Genomic DNA, 21,661 nt, shown 5'->3' on the forward strand with positions numbered 1-21,661 from the left:
AACCTGCAAAAGAACAATTAAAACACCTGTGGTAATTGGGAGGATTTGCGCAGACAAAGGACATGACTCCTAAATACAAAAAAAGAAGAATTGCAGCCACTTCTTCATCTTATAGTCTGAACTAGTGCTAACTGAACATACCATATATTATCCAAAATAACAGTTAAATTAGGACCGAGCTGAAAGTTACACCTTGGCGTGGTAACTGGGCTCAAGTAATTTTGGGAGGAATGAGAGGAATAGAACTAGGTGATAGCAGCGGGGAAGAGGACTTGGGCATAATAGTAGATCACAGATTCAACATGAGCTGACAGTGTGGTGCTGTTGCTAAAACGGCAAACAAAATTCTGGAATGAATCAAGACAAGCATTCAATTTAGATCAAGTAAGATTTTTTTTGTTTGTCTTTATTTCTTTTCATTTACAGATTAGTAATGAGGGGTCTCATAAACACGGCACTCTAGGTAAGTTAACTGTTTGGATAGGGTCTCCATCAAATCAAAAAGAAAAAATATACAGCACTCAAATGAGAGAAAAGTGAAAAAGGGGAAAGTTTATTTTAGAGGTCCAGAAGACACTGTGTATGAGGCGCTCTGACAGAGGTCACACTCCCCATAAGCGCTGCATCACTCAATTATCTAACCTGGTGCTCAGATTCTGATGTGCATGTTTGGAAATGGTCTATGATGGACCAAAACGTCACATTTTATATACATAGTGTCTTGTGGACCACTAAAATAAACTTTCAGGGTTTTTTTCACTTTTCCCACTCTTGAGTGCTGGCTTTTTCTTCTTCTTGACCAGAGGGGATGAAAATAGTTAGACCTTCATAAAATGAATGCTGATGGCTTAAAGGATAAGTAAGTACTCTCACATGATTAGAAAACCCCTTTAACGTGATCAAAAGTAGACATTACCTTGTGTCTGCCTGTAAAATGTTGAGTCACTCCCACAGATACTTCCTTCATTTTCTAAACTTTCATCAATAAAACTTCCCTCTGAAAAGAAAGAAACCATGTAAGTATCAGATTAAACAAAAAAGGACTTTATCTGAAAAAAACATATACATTAGACTAATGTCGGCAGAACCCGCTAATATAGAACAAAAGAAAGGCCTAGCTCAACCGTCAGTCGGTGCTCAGAAGTAAATTTATGTGGATCTCAAACAGTCTCATATACTTTGCCACTCAAAAAGGAACAAAGTGAACTTGATTTTTCATGTGAAAAAATATTACTTTATTTATCACAGAAATTCTTTTGGTTATCAAGGATTGACAATTGTACAACTGTCAATAATTGATAACCAAAATAATTTTTGTTGTTAATAAAGTATTATTTTTTCATATGAAAAATCAAGTTCACTTTGCTCCTTTTTGAGTGGCAAAGTATATGAGACTGTTTGAACCCGCCAATATAGACGGGTTTGGACGACTGACTGTTGTGTATGGAGGCAGCGTACAACTGATCGAGAAGAGATATTTGATCCAACATGTTTGATTTTAGATTTCTGATAGCTTAGTTCCCTGGAAATAAGCGTTCAACAGACAAGACTGCTACATCTGGACGCCACGGTCTCATGGCAACTATCATACTGGTAACTTTAAAGGAGCTTTTACGATTCCTGTAGTTCCCAGCTGCTGAGACATCTGGAGGCTGTGTGAACTCTTACCAGAGTTCACAGCCTCCAGGTATCCCAACAGCTGGGAACTCCATAAAATATAAAGGATCCCTTAAAGTTAATGGGTTGACAGCTGCTGTGAGACCCAAGTTCCAGAGTTACCAGAGTTTACAACCATCATGTATCCTGGCAGCTATGAAACCCAGAAACCTTAAAGGAGACTTTAAGGGAGCCTTTAGGTTCCTGGAGTTCACAGATGCTGGGACATCTCGAGGCTGTGAACTCGTATGTCTTATGCCTGTGTGCCGCCCCTACGCCAGAAGCCATGCTGCTCGGATCAGGATCTGCGGTATGGCTCAAGGGACTCTACCGGACCCGGGGTTCACGCAGACACTTTGAATAAAAAGGGGACGTATTTGTACGGGAGTTGTTGAAAACTGTCTGTGACGCCACCCACGGTGTGTGGTGAGATGTAGCACCACCGCTGCTGTTGTGGGACTCCCGGGGGCGATGGGCTGGCAGCTGGATGATAACCCCTCCGTTGGCAGGGACGGATGCCCTGGGGCCCAATGTCTCTGTGCAGGGGATGGTAATGACTGGGGCCAGCGCACCCGGTCAGACTGGGAATGTTACTCACAGTTGAATAAATCACACAAGTCCTTTGGTAAACCAAGGTGATGGTGGTCGGCTGCCGCAGACGGGTGTATCTGGTTCCACACCCGGGCCTGTGGTCAATGCCCCTTTCCTCTGCACTTTGTGTTTTCTGTGGTGGACTTCCCGGTGTGTAACGCAAGAGTCCGCTCCTGGTCCTTTGGTTGGGATCCAGGCCCGTCAGACGCTCACCCGTGGGATCTGTCGGGCCCTGGCGGATGCCCTATCCCTCTCGGTGGGTGGTTGTCTACTTTTCGGGACTTAGGTTGGGACAGGACTTAAAATACTGCCCTCAATTGGTTAATTAGCTAGGCCGTTGGTGCCGGTCCTGGCTTCAGGGTCCAAGTACCCCCTTTTGTGCACGGTTTCCGAGTCGGTTCTCCAGTGTGGGTACCGGCGGGCTACAACCCTGCCCCGGTCCACCTCGGATCTCCGGCAGCCATCTCCCCATCTCCTGCTGGCACTGACCACTGTCCGCCACCTAGCCAATGTGTCAGGGCTCCGACCCTGGCACCTGTCAGCTTGAACTCCAGACCTTGACTGCCTGAGCTCCACTCCTCCACTCCACTCTGAACTTGACACTAGACATATCTGCTCTGTTTTACGGCCCCGGGCTCTCCAGACTCCTAGGTGAGCATTTCCCTTCCACCTTGTCCCGCCCACTGGTGTGTCTGTCCTTCCCTGAGGGGGTGACTAGGATTTGGTCGGCTGATTTAACCCTGTGTGGAAGCGGTGTTATGCGGGGGCCTAATCTGTGTGACTACCTGGTTTTTGCCAGGGCGTCACATTCCCCCTTGGTTTAATACAGACCGTCCGCGGGCTGTCCGACCACCAACATTTATTTTAACCGGAACTGGAATGAAAAAGACAGAAAAACAGGATACAAATATAGTAACTTTTACAATTTCTTCCCTTTACGGGAGGCACAAATCTTAAACATTGCATTACTTAACGGAATGGGACGGACCGGACCACCTTCTTGCCGCGCCCCCACCCAAAACAACCTGTTCCCTGGTGCCACCGCTAAACACTGGTACACACTCCTTTGTCCGAGTCCAGGAACAAGTAAAAATTTCCTTACCCGGCAGTCCATCTCAAGGGCCCCAAGTCCGGGGACCCCTGGCCTGGAGGGTAGTCACCGGTTTCAGTAGTGCCTTGGCCTCTGCCAACTCTACCGCAGGCCCTTCCTCCAATCAGCCTCTCCAGAGACTGCACGGTGTGTAACAAGAAGGTGGATGGGAGTATTTACAAGACCCAAAAGTTTTTGAGTTGGCCTGCCAGTTCTCGGCCATGGTCCATATAAAAGTGAAGAACTGTGAACTGTCAACTGGGTTTAACTGGGGTAGCCGGGAACCGCTACCTTAATCATCATCTTCCTGGTGTGGAGATGGTGGAGAGGAGTGGAGGTGCAGCTGATCACCAATCTTCACCCACCTCTTGACATCGAGGGTGAACCACCCCCTCTCTCCGCAGTGCCGGGTATATGAGACCAACTCTTCGGGCTCCAGGTCTCGATCCGGGTGGCCAGTTGGTAGGTGTGGGGACACATCTCTCCGGGAGATGAATATCTCGGCCTCCAGGCCCGGCTCGTATATAAAACCCCATCCCTTTTGGGGGTTAAAGTGCCGGACCTGTCCTTGATACGTAGGGTGGCCTGTCGGAGGTTGTCCTTGTCCCAGTATGCTCGGCTCAGCACTTCGGCCTTCCTCTTCTCCCGAGCCGCTATATCGGACTTCAGCTGCTGCTGCTCCCAATACGGGGCACTGGTTCCGTGCTCCGCCTCCGCCTGCCCAGGGGCTTGGACCATCCAGACGCCCTAACTGCCGGGCACGACTGGACTCACGTGAAGTGAAGGGTTCTGCAGATCCGCGGCCTGCTCTGCCACCCTGCAGGTGCATCCCAGCTGCGCCTAAGCTGGGACCAGGTACTGGGGAGCGGTCGGCGTCTTTGCTGGTGCCCACTTCCGTTCGGGCGTCGCCCCTGTTGTGGCCGGGATTGCCGTCATCGGGGTTGCGGCCTGGCTCGGGGCCGGAGGGGACGTCTTCCAGGCCTTGGTCAGGCGTGGGGCTGGTACGGATGCTGCAGCGGTGGTATGCTCATGGCCCGAGGACTCCATGGCTGGGTCCTCGTGGGCAGTAGGAACGGGTACCGCTGCCGTGGCTTGGGGCAGCGGACCGATTGGGTCACCAACTGCAGGTACGGGCAGAGAGGGAGGCGATGTGGCGGACGGGGGCAGACCAAGCGTCTCAGCCAGTTGGGCCGGTTCTGGTGGAATATAGGGGCATGGGTCGGTTACCCGCTCCTCCGAAGCCATCTCATCTTCGCGTGCCCGCATGGCTGCAGCCAGTTCCTTCATCTCGGCCGTCCATCTTGCCAGCATGTGGTTGGCCTCGTCCTGGATATTGCGGCACATCTTCGCTGTCTGGGCTTCCACCCATTCAGCAGTCCCCGGAGCTGGCTCCTCCATCATCGGGTCGCCGGACCGGGCAGACATCCTCTCGAGATGGTGTCCAGGAACAGAAGATGGCAGAGTCCTGGTGTCCCTGCCTCTTATCTCCTCGGATCACATGCCGCAATTCTCGCCCGCCCCCCTGGTTTTTCAGGAGCAGTCTCTAGACGTGGCTTGCTAGTTTCGTTTTCGGCCTCAGGGTCTTCCTTCTGGCAGTGTTCCCAGGGGGCGGGGATTCAACTTCGCGCCCTTTCTCGGGGAAGAAGACGCTGAGTTGTCATTTTTCGCGCCTAAAAATGGCCGCAAAAATGGCGATTTTTCAAAATTTTGCAGCGGAGCACCGCTGACTGTCCAGAACAAGGCGCACTTTCACCAGGTAAGTGAATGGGTAAGTATCCTGTTTGTGACGCCAGGTTTCGAGGTGTGCCGCCCCAAAGCCAGCAGCCATGCTGCTCGGATCCGGATCTGCGGTATGGCTAAAGGGACTCTACCGGACCCGGGGGTCACGCAGACACTTCGAATAAAAAGGGGACGTATTTGTACGGGTGTTGTTGAAAACTGTCTGTGACGCCACCCACGGTGTGTGGTGAGATGTAGCACCACCGCTGCTGTTGTGGGACTCCCGGGGGCGATGGGCTGGCAGCTGGATGTTAACCCCTCTGTGGGCAGGGACGGATGCCCTGGGGCCCAATGTCTCTGAACAGGGGATAGTAACGGCAGGGGCCGGCGCACCTGGTCAGACCGGGAATGTTACTCACAGTTGAATAAATCACACAAGTCCTTTGGTAAACCAAGGTGATGGTGGCCAGCTGCCGCAGACGGGTGTATCTGGTCCCACACCCGGGCCGATGGTCAATGCCCCTTTTCACTGCACTTTGTGTTTTCTGTGGTGGACTTCCCGGTGTGTAATGCAGGAGTCCGCTCCTGGTCCTTTGGTTGGGAGCCGTGCCCGTCAGACGCTGACCCGTGGGATCTACTGGGCCCTGGCGGATGCCCTATCCTTCTCGGTGGGTGGTTGTCTACTTTTCGGGACTTAAATTGGGATAGGACCTAAAATCCTGCCCTCAATTGGTTAATTAGCTAGGCCGTTGCCAAGTACCCCCTTTTGTGCACGGTTTCCGGGTCAGTTCTCCGGTGTCAGTACTGGCGGGCTACAACCCTGCCCCGGTCCACCTCGGATCTCCGGCAGCCGCCCCCCCGTCTCCTGCTGGCACTGACCACTGTCTGCCACCTAGCCAATGTGTCAGGGCTTCGACCCTGGCACCTGTCAGCTTGAACTCCAGGCCTTGACTACCTGAGCTCCACTCCTCCACTCCACTCTGAACTTGATTCTAGACTTATCTGCTCTGTTTTCCCGCCGTGGGCTCTCCAGACCCCTAGGTGGGCGTTTCCCTTCCATCTGGTTCCGCCCACTGGTGTGTCTGTCCTTCCCTGAGGGGGTGACTAGGATTTGGTCGGCTGGTTTAACCCTGTGTGGGAGCGGTGTTATGCAGGGGCCTAATCTGTGTGACTACCTGGTTTTTGCCAGGGCATCACACTTGCAGCTGTCTACTTTCCTGCGTTGGTTATAACAAATAGGCAAGGGAATACACTTTTTATTTTCACTGTGCCTGCCAATCACAGTAATGCCCCTAGCAAAGATGGTGTCAGGTCCGGGAGGACTGGTAGGCCCAGGAGGTGGATCCACTGGACCGAGCACCCCACCGGAGGGCAGGGTACACGGCAGCCGGAGCACTGGCGTGGCAGGGATGTGTCCCTCCGGGGATGGGTAGAACAAAGTCACACGGTACTAGGGGACCAGCGTCCCTCCGGGGACAGGTAGAACAAAATCACCGGGGTCACAGAGTTCCTTGAGACAGTGCAGGACACTGGTATAGGTGCCGGGTAGTAAAGACAGGCAGTAGTACAGGACACGGCACAAGGGGACCTGAGCACCTAGCTCACAAGACAAAGCTTCAAGACACGTTGATCAGGCGCCGCCCACATGGAAAGGCCAGTCTTATATACCCAGCACAGCCTCAAGTCATTTCCTGCTGCAGGTGTGCTGGGCCTATAAGACCAGGAGAGTGGGCGGGGCCCGGTCCTATACAGAGGCATGAGTCTAAGACTCAGTCAGACTCATGAGACCAGGAGCAGGACGCAGGAGAGCACGAGCGGGAGCGACAGACATGACCGCTGGACACGTGGGCTGGATCAGTGGTTAAGGAGCGGTGCAATGACGGTGAAGCCGGATCAGTGGGTACAGAGCGGTGCAGCGATGGTGAGACTGGACTAGTAGGTAAGGAGCGCTGCTGGGACACCGGGAGCGTGACAGATGGCTACAGCATTACTGTGGTTGGCAGGCAATCCCCGCATGTTTAGTGGCAATGTTTTTCACTTGGCCATTTGGAAAGGATGAACTTATCAGACATTGTTATATGCCTAATTCCAGTAGTGGTCAGATAGATAATACTAACAAGATAAGCTGAATGGTCACTGTTCGTTCATTGTTCTTAAATGAAATTCCTTTGTTTGGAATAGATATCTGACCTTATGCTTGTCTTATGAAAAGCTGACAGAGGTCATCTGTCCTCAGGTCTTCAAATTTCAGACTTTTTCTAAAGGTCCAGTCACACACAACGACTTACCAGCGATCCCGAAAACGATGTGACCTGATAGGGATCGCAGGTAAGTCGCTGGGAGGTCGCAGGTGAGATGTCACACAGTCAGATCTTACCAGCGATGCAGGAACAATACAGGTCGCAGTAGCAACCTGTATAAGGATCTCAGCAGTCACTGTGACCCTGTCACACAGTGTCAAACACAGCGATGTGTCCTGCCCAGCAGGACAACGCCTTTGAAGAAAATGACCTGGACCATTCTGCAATGACTAGCGATCTCACAGCAGGGGCCTGATCGCTGGTAAGGGTCACACATAACGAGATCGCTAACGGGATCGCTACTGCGTCACCAAAACGGTGACTCAGCTGCGATCTCGCTAGCGATCTCGTTATGTGTGACAGTACCTTAAGGCTTAAGACACATGAAAAGCAGACCAAGTGGAATGCGATAAAACATCGCATTCCACTCGGACCAATATTAGCCTATGTGCCAGCACCTATGAGCGATTATTTTCCCGACCCCAATCAGACCGAGAAAACAATCGCAGCATGCTGCAATTGTACTGTGAGTCTCTTTCTCTCACACCCATTCAAGTCTATGGGGCGAGAGAAAAATCGCACTGCACTCACAGTACACCGGTGTACCACGAGTGCAGGGCGAGAATGGCAATAGCCGGCTACGGAGGAGAGAGGGTGATAAATCCCTCCCTCCCCTCTGCAGCACCAGCCCTCCCTTCCTGAGTGCCGGCCCGCCTCCCACAGCTGTGGTCCGATTGCATGAACGGACCTCAGTCGGAGTGACACTTTGATGACACTCGGCTCCCGCTGTGCTGCCAGCAAGAGCTGAGTGTTATGCGAGGATCGCATTAGTCCCCGTGTGGCGCCGGCCTCAGTGTAAATACGCCATCCACAGGATAAAGATGATCACTGCAACCACATGTTCAAATGGCCTATAGGCCACTTTACATGCGCCGACATCACTAGCGATGTTGCTGCCGATCGCACCCGCCCTTGTCGGTTGTGCGTCACGGGCAAATCGCTGCCTGTGGCGCACAATATCGTTAGTCCCCGTCACACATACCTGCCTAGCAACATCGCTGTGGCTAGCGAACCGCCTCTTTTCTAAGGGGGCGATTCGTGCAGCATCACAGCGACGTCACACAGCAGCTTTCCAATAGAAGCAGAGGGGAGGAGAGCAGCCGAAAGAAAGACATGCCCACCCCATTGCCGGAGGACGCAGGTACGGTGTTGTTCCTCGTTCCTGGGGTGTCACACGTAGCGATGTGTGCTGCCTCAGGAACGACGAACAACCTGCGTCCTGCCACGATATTTGGGATTAGAACGACGTGTCAACGATGAACGATTAGGTGAGTAATTTTGATCGTTAGCGGTCGTTCGTGCGTTTCACACGTAACGACGTCACTAACGAGGCCGGATGTGTGTCACGAATTCCGTGACCCCAACGACATCTCGTTAGCAATGTTGTTGCGTGTAAAGCCCCCTTAAGTCGTATTACCAGATGTTGATGGGATGGATTGTCATAAGGATACTGGAGACATGGTAGAAGTGTGGATTGTATGTGGGTGTGAATATTATTTAGTTTGATTTATATGCAAGGTGTTAACAGTGGAAGTTATATTTTTTAATGATTAGATGAGTATATACAGTACAGACCAAAGGTTTGGACACACCTTCTCATTCAAAGAGTTTTCTTTATATTCAGGACTCCTACATTGCACACTCTTGGCATTCTCTTGATGAGCTTCAAGAGGTAGCCACCGGAAATAGTTTTCCAATAGTCTTGAAGGAGTTCCCAGAAATGCTTAGCACTTGTTGGCTCTTTTGCCTTCACTCTGCGGTCCAGCTCACCCCAAACCATCTCGATTGGGTTCAGGTCTGGTGACTGTGGAGACCAGGTCATCTGGCGTAGCACCCCATAACTCTCCTTCTTAGTCAAATAGCCCTTACACAGCCTGGAGGTGTGTTTGGGGTCATTGTCCTGTTGAAAAATAAATGATGGTCCAACTAAACGCAAACTGGATGGAATAGCATGCCGCTGCAAGATGCTGTGGTAGGCATGCTGGTTCAGTATGCCTTCAATTTTGAATAAATCCCCAACAGTGTCACCAGCAAAGCACCCCCACACCATCACACCTCCTACTCCATGCTTCACGGTGGGAACCAGCCATGTAGAGTCCATCCGTTCTCCTTTTCTACAAAGACACGGTTGTTGGATACAAAGATCTCAAATTTGGACTCATCAGACCAAAGTACAGATTTCCATTGGTCTAATGTCCATTCCTTGTGTTCTTTAGCCCAAACAAGTCTCTTCTGCTTGTTGCCTGTCCTTGGCAGTGGTTTCCTAGCAGCTATTTTACCATGAAGGCCTGCTGCACAAAGTCTCCTCTTAACAGTTGTTCTAGATATGAAAAGGTGTGTCCAAACTTTTGGTCTGTACTGTATTTGTTAATGTATTATTTACTAGTAGTGGACATTGAAGATTTTGCTAGCAAGGCCACGTTCACACGTTGAGTATTTGGTGAGTTTTTTTACCTTAGTATTTGTAAGTCAAAACCAAAAGTGGGTGAAAAATACAGATGTGGTGCCCGTGTTTCTATTATACTTTTCCACAGATTGTTCAGTAATGGTCCTGGGAACGGTACGTGTCATGGCAGACTTCTGCGTTCCCAAACACTATATACATGGGTAATGGGGTGTGTGCACATGTACTGGGTGGAATTCCTGTCACTCTTAGACTGCATACAGCCGCATCTTGGGACAGGTTGTAACCCTTCGTCTTCCAGTAGAATAAGCCATACTGTATGTTTTTATTAAAAAAGGTTTGTGTTTAGTGGTTGTTAAAACTATGTACAACAGGAAGCAGGAACAACACTTGCAGTCTTCATCTGGCAAACATGTTAGAGGCACATACATCATGGTTACAGGCAACGGCACATTGCTTATGTGAAATGTTACACTGATACAACAGGATATACTGAGGACCTCCATCTTCATGGTACAGGGTCAATGTGTTTCGCTGTAACCACTATACCTAAAAACTTGTTGTTGTCTGCACTCTGAGACCTACTAATCCTCAGTAACATGTCCCCAGCCGGGCTGCTCCCTTTCCTCTACAAAGTCCCCTGAGTCTGGCCACCTTTGGACTCAGATTTCCAAGTCTCTTCCTGGCAGATCATCCAACTTGCCTATTCTGTAGAGTTCAGTTGCCACTGTTACTGGATGAAGGTAAAACTTATTTCCTTCAGCATTTCTGGCTTGATGTTAACCCTGTTACCACGGAACAAGGAAAATCGCAGCCTGAAGGGTAGTAGGAACATATCAAACACAGGTAACATAGCAGGTACATCACATCACATGAACTACAGTCTTCAGAGAGGGTGTTGGACATCTCTCCACCTTTACAGATCCACGCTCGGTCTTGGCTTACAAATACAGAGTAAAAATATTGATCAAATATTGAAAGTGTGAATGTGGCCTTACTGTGTTCCTCCATTATATTGATAAGCCTTATTTTCATTTTTATATTAAATAAGCTTTTTATTTTAAGCCTGGACTGCGCCTAATTTAGAAGCCATTTCAGGATAGGGTAATGAACAAGCAAGAACTTTCTATAGTCACAAACGGTGCCCAACAGACCGCATTGATTGTAATGAGCCTGTAAAGCAGATGTGAACACAGATTAACTATGTGGCGTAACCTGGGAATAAACAAGTCATATAAATCAGACATGACCAATCATAATGAAAAATCACTGTGAAAAGCTACTACTAAATAAATATACAGCAAGTTCTCTTCTGCTATGGTAGTAAACATTGTATTCAGACGTTCTTTATACCCATTTATAGGAAATATTGTTCTTAAACTGAGATTCTGAAGTCCTAGTTCCTCAACTATTCAGCAAATGGCCTTTCCTGACGGCTTTAATAGAATGATGAATTTGGTTTTGTCACTGTTGAGTTTTAGGAACAAGGCGGATATAGCTGAGAGATACTCTGAAAGTCTAGATAGCAGAGATGTAACAGCTGGGACAAAGAGGTAAATTATTTTCTGCCATGTTCACATATGTTCCACACTGAAAAATGGTGAGAAATTATAGTACAAAGAATACAATTAGGATTTGCAATACTCCATTCTCATGCTGCTGGTTTTCATATATCATCTTGTGGAGTAATTGTGAAGTTTGATGTGGGTTAATTGCAGATTCTCCATAGCATGGAAGATGATAGAGAAAGGAAAAACATCCATAATCATCATTATTGCCATCCATTGCTCTTCATACATCTAGAATATTTAGAGATCACCCTGACACTCAAATCCCCAAAAATATAATTAACAGTTATATAATTAAGAAAGTGCCATGGATCTGCACAATGATTGGCTCCATACAATGTGGAAAATAAGTATAAAGCTAGGCCAGCTTTTATATACCGTATTTGTGCCAAACACCCACATCAGAACTATGATGTACCTTTAAGCTAAATACATAAAATAGAGATTGTGAAAATCGATTTGAAGGACCCTGTGCAGTGGTTACTTCAGTAATCTGTGTCTGCCGTAAAGGATCCCGATGAACCTTCCCTCACCTGACGGCATCTCTATCTTCTTGTCACAGGTGTGTCATGTGTGACAGACAGTCATGTGATTTCTGCCCACAGAAGGTCACAGCGTTTGGCTGTGCAGAATGCTCCCTGACTTTCCATTGTTACTGCTGTCAGTATTCATTGGCATATGTAGCTTTCCTGCTGGATTAATCTCTCCAACTTTTGGACCCAGGAGGAGCTCACTTTCCATCCAGCTGCTGATCATCAGCATTATCTTGGTGCTTAATATACCCTGTCCTTTCTTGGACTGGTGCTGGTGATATTGGTGATATTTTTCATTTCATTCAAGCTTTGGTTGCTAGCAGGTGGCATGGAATACTCTGTGGTATTGTTGCTGAAAACGTTCCTCAACTTCTACCTGTGTCATCTGTAGATAAGTAGTTCATGCATTTTTTCCCTGTGTGTCCTCCTTGTGTTGTCTATAGTGTTTAGTGGGGTTGACAAAGGGCTCATCCCATACCTTCCTTATTTAGGGCCCAGCACTAGGGATACCATACCTAGGGTCAGGTATCCATTTTAGTGCATAGGTGTGGAACCTATCTAGGGTGGTGAGGCACCACAGGGACCAGCAGTAGAATTGGTCAGGGGTCACCATTTTCCCTTTCAATAGACACAGGGTTTCCCTACTCTTTCACCATTCACTTGGTACTTCCCCGTACCTAGCGTGACACATCTTTTTTGATTACCAGTCTAGTACAACGTTATTGTTAGCAAAAAAGGGCAACCAGTCCAGTTAGCCCAGGCCAACACATCTAATGCACAAACAGGATGCAGACAAGCCTCTCAACATGATGGACACTTCACAGGTGCAAGGTAAATTGCACACTAGTGGCGCGCATAGGGCACTGTTCACACTTGTATGCGCATGGTGTCCAGCCAGCAACCTATTACCACGCCCTTACTATTAGATTAGGCGGGTTACTCGGACACTACTCACTGCAGCACGTAAGGGACAGAAATTCCACTATGCACCTGTGAAGTGTCCATCATGTTGAGAGGCTTGTCTGCATCCTGTTTGTGCATTAGATGTGTTGGCCTGGGCTAACTGGACTGGTTGCCCTTTTTTGCTGTGAGTACATTTTATAATACATTTTTGGGGGAGTTTTTATCTCCTCTTTTTGTTGCTATTTTTGATACAACGTTATTGTTGCCAAATGATACACCAGACTGGCTAATAAAAAGAAAAGCCGCAATGACGGAGGAAGTAGGTGGTTACTGATGTGCCCATTGGACCCTTCCTGTGAATCGATACGCACCATCGCTAATATAAACCTAATAAGTGTGAGTATCCCCTTAAAAGTTATATAATATGGATGTTTATTAGCCAAAATTTTAAAGTAGTTGTACAAAATTTGAAAAAGCCTTTGCCAGATTTTCTAATATCAAAAAACCCTTATGAATGCAGAAGGGCTTTGTAACATGTATTTATAGAATTATTTTTGCTTCTGTAATGGTTGTTACTTTCTTTTTATGCTTATCTCTTTACAATGAACTGAGGACCACACAGAGACATTTTCAGATATTGTGGTTTTTTTCCCCTGAAAATCAGCATGAGTTAAATTAACTCCTTCATAAAACGGCCAATTTTGGATGTTGGGTTCTCATTTTTTCCTCCCCTTCTTCCTAGTGCCATAACTTTCTGTCCACGCAGACATACGTTTCTTTTTTGTTGGACAAGTTGTACTTTAGTATGTCAACATTCATTTTACTGTGTACTGTGTACTGAAAAACAGGAAAAAATTCCAAGTGCGGTGAAATTGTGAAAAAAAAGCAATTCTGACATTGTTTTTTGGGAATTGTTTCTACAGCATACATTGTGTGGTAAAATGACCTGGAAATATGATTCTACTCATCAGTATGATTGCAGTGATACTAAATATGTCTAGTTTCTTTATGATGTTAGTGGCGAAAATAATCAAAAGTGTATAAATATCACCATTTTCCGAGACACATAACATTTTCATTTTTTGGTCGATAGAGTCAAGTGATGGCTTATTTTTTGCAGGATGAAATGATGTTTTTATAAATACCATTCTGGGATAGATATGACATTTTGATCGCCAGATACAGCATTTTTTGTAGTATTGCAGTAGCATAAAAAAATGTAATTTTAGTGTTCTTGAATTATTTTCGTTTATAGTGGTTACCAATTGAGTTATTTATTTGTATATGTTATAGATCAGACTTTTCTGAACCAGCACTGCTGTATATAGCACAAATCAAATATATATATATATATATATATATATATATATATATCACAAATCATGGTCTCCTTTAAAGCCTAGCCACAGGCAGGGTTTCAATGGAACTCCATAATGACAAGTTTGTCTTCAATAGACCTCCAGCTGTCATTACAACCCATCAGCACGATTACGTCATGGGCAGGCCAATAAAAGCATAGAATGGCGCACCCCCATGTCGGCACATGTTAAATGCTGCTGTCAGAGTACAATTATATCTCTTTTACTATGGCTTGATAAAGGCCCTGCATGGTCGAAACATTGTCATTTTTCTGCACTAAAAAAATTACCAAAAGAAGGATGTCTGATGCGCTGGTTCCTGGATTTCTCTATATTGTTAATATCAGGTGCTGTGTGTGGTAGGTGGAGCGTGGTCCTGGCTGTAACATGCAGCTATTACCTGCAGAGTATGTAGCGAGCTTACTCAGTGACCCACTCAATACACCTGCTTCTGACTTGCAGTGTATGTGTACGACACGTCGTGAAGGGGTTAAAGATTATGGACTCATTTAGTCCCTATGTTTTCTTATATTTCTTAAATAAATGTATTTTGAGAAATTAATTGTACAGTTGGGTCTCATTAAAAATGTTGCGTCGTCTGGCTTATGCAGACTCTTTTGATTCTCTGCATTGCTGACTGCAGAATAAGAATTTGTCAATCCGCTGTTCTAACCCAGAGAATGCAACGCTTTTCTATCTGTTTTTTACTGAGATTCTCTCAAGTGATTTACGACCACATCAGAAATGAGCGGAATTTTCATATGAGCATAGCTGAGAGGAGCTGAGAAAAGTCAGATAAAAGAATTGCAAATGCTCCGCCAAAACAAGGTGACTGACAGATTCTTAATGGAATTATTTTGCAATTAGGAATAAGAATGGGAAAAAGAGTGGTAAAAGCCCAAAAAGGGAAAATTTTCAATGAAAGTCAATTGCAAAAAGGATGTTTGGACCAAAATACATGCTGTTGAGTAAAATAAAATGCCTGATGGTGCGCATGCCCTTTAAGAGGGTGGAACTGATAATTCGCATACTCTGCAACACATTTTCTGATTTCATGACCTCATTTAGATTTTTTAATATTTAATTTCGAGGGGGTTACTATTGCCAATTCATTACCTGTAGGATTGCTAAAATTTGCTCTTACTCTGTTTTTACAAACACAAGTTAATATTGACTATTTTAGTAACACTGACTTGGTTTCTATCACAGCAGAGACCTGAGTATATACCTACAAGTATAAAGTCAATTAGATTTGACAGATTTCATTTATTGGTTACATCAATAATTGTACAGTTTGGATGACTATAAATTACTATTATTCTCCTGCAGGAAAATGTTTGGCCAGATGCAGCTTTGGAATGGATCCAATATTTAAGAAAAAAACCTGTATCTGTTGCAAATGAAGCAAAAACAAGCGAAATGTAAATCAAACTTTATGTTTTTGAATGGATCTGTCTATTAAAATTGGTTTCAAACGGACACTATTTTCCATTCTGTATCTATTTTTGTTCTGTTTGTAACTGATCCATTTTTACTAGAGTGTTTCTGGACGCCTCTAGTGTTCTTGGTATGTGCAGTGCTAAACCCCCCAGCGCTATTAAATGATGATTTATATAATTAATGACAATCTGTTATAATTAGTGTTGGGCAAAACCGAACTATAAGGTTCGGGGTCCATACCGAATAGTTAGTGTCCGTGCATGGACCCCGAACACGGACTTCTCAGAGAAGTTCCGGCCGCTCATCTCCGCCCCTCTGCTTCTATTGGCCGGCCGCTTAGTGATGCCGCAGTGACGTCGCTATGACGCCGAACGCACCTCCCCCTTGAGAGAGGGATTGTTCGGCGGTCACAGCGACGTCGCTGACAAGGTATGTGCGTGTGACGCTGCCGTAGCGATAATGTTCGCTACGGCAGCGAGCACCAAATGTCGCACGAACGACAGGGGCGAGTGCTATCACGCATGACATCGCTAGCTATTGCTAGTGATGTCGCAGCGTGTAAAGCACCCTTTAGGCTCTGTTCACATGTTCATTTGGAAAAGATCCAGTACTAAAAAAATAAAATAATGGATCCTTTATAAATGCAATAAAGAAGTGATGCAAAATGGAAACCAAAGCCTCTGATTTTGAAAGGATCTGTCTTAGCAAACAATGAATCTAGCTGCAATTTTTTTTTTTGGCTTGTACAAAAAAAGTTAAGTTAGGGTTATTTTCCATTGTTGCTAAGAGGATGTTGCTGTTTGAATAAGATGGGAAACCTAGCTAGGTTATTGAATGCTTTGTTAAATTTGGCAATGGTAATTGAAAATAGTCACCTTAGGTACTTAACCCCTTAACTACCCATGATCTGCTATGTACATCATCCATCGTCTCTCTGCCTTTGATGTGGCCCCCACCAAAAAAAATAGTTAAAAATTGCTTTTCTATAATTGCTTCTAAAATTAATTATATAAGTTACAATTTAATTTAAATGTACAAAAGCAGCACTAAAAAATATTAGAATTTGTCTTGCCTAAAACAATTTCTCATACAGCCACGTCAATGAAAAAATAAAAAGATTTTTGGCCTGATATATGAAGGTGTATTCGCTAGTTTTCTGGCTTAAAATTCTCTCAAATGTTGCAAAATTTTAGATGAACTCAAACTCCAAAAGGGCAGCACCGGGACGAGGAGGGGGTGGCTAATTCTGCCTTTGCAATACATCAAATTTTACCCCACTGTAGTAGCATTAATTTGCCAGAAATGCAGGCTAGTCCTCGACTGAAGTACATTTCTGGTAGTAGTGCACACCAGTTATAATATCTTACTTTTAATGAAGGCGTATCTCACTCCAGTGGACCCGTTCAGTAAGACTGGTGTGCAAAGTTTCAGTTTTAATGAATCGGGAACAGCATCAGCAGTTTTTATCTGTCCCTCTCGTCTGTCTCCCTCCAGTTTCTTCACCCTCCCCATTGCATAGATTTGTATACCAAAAGGTAAACTTTGATCCTTCAGTGTTGGCAGATCTGAAGACAGACTTGAGCAGTTATTGGGAGTGAATGATCAGTGCAAAACATAAGAAATTGCTAATAAGAGGGGAAAGAAGTATATTTCTCAAACAAAATACATTACGTTGTAACTTGGGGCAGCATGGTGGTTTTGAAACACTGGGGTCTTGGGTTCAAATCCCACAAAGGACAACATCTGCCAGAAGTTTGTATGTTCTCCCCATGTTTGTGTGGGTTTCATCCGAGTTCTCCCGTTTTCTCCCACAATCCAAAGACATACTGATAAAGGTTATAGCTTATAGTATATCTAAGTATTAAAAAAATAAGAAATACACTCACAAGGGTCCACTAGGCCAAAATCAACATAAGAAACAGCCGACAGATGGGTGAAATGAAACTTCCATGGCACCCGTGCCCAATAAGTATAGCATGGTGATTTGCATAATTGTCCCTGTCACAGTACAGCTGGCTTTGATCCATATATACTCTCCACCTCACCACTCCCTCAAGAAGCGTTAGCAAAACATGTGTTGGAGTGTGAGGTGGAGGAACCACAGCCCTGTTTAACATACATCATTTTGGGTCTGTATTTTATTTATCATTCAGACTCCCCATAATGAATTTAGTACATCTTATTACTGCACCCTTGTGCCTCACCCAAAATGTCACTCCTGTCACTTAATGGTGCGACATTTCTGTCATAAAGTACGCTGCAACATTTAACCAATTTGTTGGGCTGCTGTTTCCATGCCCGGTCCTGCCCCAGATACGCCCCGCTCTGTCCACTTTAGCGGAGTTGGTCAAAACTAAGGTGAAAACAACAGAATTTGCTACATTTTTGAGTAACTTTCTGCTGTGCAAAAATTTGGCAACATTTGAAAGTGTTTTACACAAGCAGTCGGCTATAACCACTTCAATGAATCGGGGTCATAGACGCTATCCGGCTTTTCAAAGTATGTTTTCTCCAAAACGCCACAGCAAGAATAAGAAAACAAATATATATTATTAAAAATTGGGAAAACTATTTCCCTTTCCTTGCCAAGGAAGCGATTCTAATATTAGATTTCACTAGAGCTGCGGTTTAAAGACTCTGGCTATAGTTGTGATCAAATCTAAGATACCGCGGATTGAAGTGAGCGCGGAATAGACTTTCATCTCCCACTCCCGATGCTGTTACTAAGGGCTGTAGCTCAGGCAAGATTGCCCGAGGTGACAAACGAAAAGGGATTTATTTCCCTTTATTAGTGACCTTTTACACTCAGGCGAAGTATATTCTATTTACTTAAACTGATTAATCTGGTACCTTGCTGATATCAGAAAGCTGGTTGCAGTAAATTGTTCTAGTCTTTCAGATGTTGTGCCACATCTCTGATCCAGCTAGGCTAAAGAGATTCCAGGTCTATCACTGGGTATAAAAATGTAAAATGCTGGATATATCTTATCCATTTAGAGTGTTGCTAGATCAGATGAATGGTATAGTTTGGATGTTCATTGGCAGCTGCTACACAGCAAGAATGTCAAATTTCTGAAGTACAGCTAGACAGCAGGCACATTCTGTTATGTAAGCATATGGTATATTTTGGCCAGTGCCAATGTATAGACAACATTGCTGAACATAATGTGCACACCTCATTTAGTTTCTCATTCTACCCGCATTGATTATTGAAATCTTTGCTGATTTGGCAGCAGAGGATTGTGCAGCTGTAAATCACTGCACAGTTCTCTACCTGACAAAAAAACTGAGTCAATCAACTTGGACTTCTACTGTTGCCCATCAATGACCTCACAAATCTGTCCCAGGTAAGGGAAGGAAGTCCAACAATTTTCTCATTGAGGAGAAAGGTTGATTTATAAGCACTCTGCCCATTCATTAAAGGGAACCTGTCAGGTCCAATATGCACCCAGAACCACAAGCAGTTCTGGACGCATATTGCTAATGCCTGCCTAACTGTCCCTGTATACACTATCATAGATAAAGAGATCTTTAGAAAAAGTATTTCTAAAGATTTTTTATTGTATGCTAATGAGCAAGGGAACTAGTCCCCTGGGCGTTAGTTCCCCTGGCTAGTCGCCCCCATTAGCATGTTAGTACGCCCCTGTGGGTGTACTAACGAGCTAATGAATGTGCAGCGTTAGAGGATGATATCACTCACCTCTCCACCGCCATCGCATCCGACGCTGGATTTGGTCATGCGCACTATCAAGCCCGATGTATGCGTCCTGGCTTCAAACTGAAGTAGTGCGCATGAACGAAAGTCCGGGATCATGCACTCCAAAATCAGGGCTCAAACGCGATGGCAGCACAGGTGAGCACGAAAATACTCTGACGCTGCGTATTCATTAGCAGGGGCACAGGGGCGTACTAACATGCTAAGGGGGCCGACTAACCAAAGGAAGCAACGCCCTCATGATCAGTCGCTGGCCTCATTAGCATATGATAAAAGATTTTTAGAAATAGTTTTTGTAAAGATCCCTTTATCTATGCTACTATAGGCTGGGACAGTTAGCCAGGGATTAGCAATATGCACCCAGAACTGCTCGTGGTTCTGGGTGCATATTGCACCTGACAGGCTCCCTTTAAGTATATTATAAGCTTTTATATGCCTGATATTGCATCGGTATTAGTAAATGAGCAATATGTCTTCTGGTACATGGACAATATATCACTATTGTGAGACTGTGACCGGGGTTGTCTATGACGGCCGGTACGTCTCGCCCCGGTTGTGCTCCCTCCATGTATAGAAAGCAACTCCACTCCAGGGTTAATGCTGTTTCCCTGCAGGCTGAAAGGAGGGTTAAAAGGAAACAGGAACATGGGCGTGGGTCCCTAGTGTGAGGGAGTGAACACAACTCCCTGAGTTTCTGCCAGAGAAACACATGTGTGCTGTTTTGGACTTTTGGTTTGTGCAATAAACCGTGTGCTGTGACCATTGGTGCCTGGATCCCGTGTCTTCTGCCGCGCAGCCGACCACGCTACCTCACAGATGGTGGAGAATGCGGGCATGCCAGCCCGGTGAGGTGTAGCATCCATCCCTGGTGACCCGGTAGCACATGTCCTGGTTTCGAGTGGCTATACTACAGCCCAAACTCGGCGACGCCATGGAGGACATACTAAAGCAGCTGGCTCAGGCTAATGCACAGCAACAACAGGCTAATGCACAGCAGCAACAGACCAATGCACACCTGCTCCGGTCGTTGGATTGTCAGCAGCAATCCTTGCAATTGCAGGAACAAAGGCACCAAGAACAGATTGTTCTCCTGGCTAAGTCGATTCGTGCCGGACCGGCAGCAACAACCCCGGGACCGGGTGACGACGGCAGCGTCCGGAAAACGGTGAGACAAGCGTTGCAAAAGATGACCCCGGGGGATGATGTGGAAGCGTTCCTGGTGGTGTTTGAGCGGGTGGCTGAGTGGGAAAAGCTGCTGACCCCCCAGTGGGCTGAGGTATTGTCACCCTATCTGACGGGGGAGCCCCAAAAAGCGTACCTGGACCTCTGTACCGAGGACGCCATAGAATATGCGACCCTGAAAGCCGAAATACTTGCTCGGTTGGGGGTGAATACCTATGTACGGGCTCAGCGGGTAAATCAGTGGTTCTATGAGGAAGTCAAACCCGTACGCTCCCAGGCCTATGACTTGTTGCATCTGGTAAAGAAGTGGTTGCAGCCTGACACTCTGAGCCCTGCGCAAATGGTGGAAAGGGTAGTGGTTGATCGCTTTGTGCGCACTTTACCCGTCACCATTCAACGGTGGGTAGGACAGGGCGACCCAAGTACCCTGGACCAATTAGTGTGCCTGGTGGAGCGGCATGTGGCTACGCAGGACTTGATACGGGACACTGAGACTTTGCGTGCCGCCCGTCGGTCCGGCCCCTCCAAGCCTCGGGCCAAGGACCCACCGCTGACACCGGTGCAGGAGTCCGCTACCGTCCCGTCTGAGGCCGCGCCCGCCGTCCCTGAGGTCCGGAAGGCTATGTACCCTAAACGACAACTTGTCAAGGGGGTTTCCTTCCCTTTTAGATGTTGGCGGTGCCAGCGGGTGGGACATATGGAAGCCCAGTGTCCACTCACCACGGAGCCCATGGATTGTGGGGTTACCCGGCGGGGTTCAATGTATGCTCAGGCGGTGTGTACCGCGGACCTTGTCTCCCCGGAGACTGAGCCCCACTTGTGCCAAATACAGGTGAATGGATGTCCGGTTACAGGCTTGTTGGATTCCGGAAGCTTAGTGACCCATGTGCGATCAACCCTAAGGGCTGAAGTAAAGGCCACAGGACGTACCGTGGGGGTGGTTTGCATACATGGGGACCGCCGAGACTATCCCACGGGGGTTGTCACCATCACAGCACCCTGCGGGCAGGTGCAACATGAGGTGGGACTTATGAACACTCTTCCCTATGACGTGATCCTAGGAAGGGATCTGCCGTATTTTTGGACTCTATGGAAGGGGCCTCCTAAGTCCCCTCAGGTATTGGACAGTCCAGGACCTGAGC

General features: G+C 46.5%; 1 protein-coding gene across 3 annotated transcripts in view; it reads right to left on the minus strand.

The window, feature by feature from the left end:
* The window catches only part of MYRIP (myosin VIIA and Rab interacting protein), an 812,272-nt gene that overhangs the window by 244,388 nt on the left and 546,223 nt on the right, over positions 1 to 21,661 (minus strand). For all 3 annotated transcript variants that reach the window (XM_075315190.1, XM_075315188.1, XM_075315189.1), the window contains exon 5: positions 917 to 997. In XM_075315190.1, the coding sequence (XP_075171305.1) occupies positions 917 to 997 (81 nt within the window). The remainder of the gene's footprint in view (positions 1 to 916; positions 998 to 21,661) is intronic.

The sequence above is a fragment of the Anomaloglossus baeobatrachus genome, chromosome 6, assembly GCF_048569485.1.
Source record: "Anomaloglossus baeobatrachus isolate aAnoBae1 chromosome 6, aAnoBae1.hap1, whole genome shotgun sequence".
Classification (NCBI taxonomy): domain Eukaryota; kingdom Metazoa; phylum Chordata; class Amphibia; order Anura; family Aromobatidae; genus Anomaloglossus; species Anomaloglossus baeobatrachus.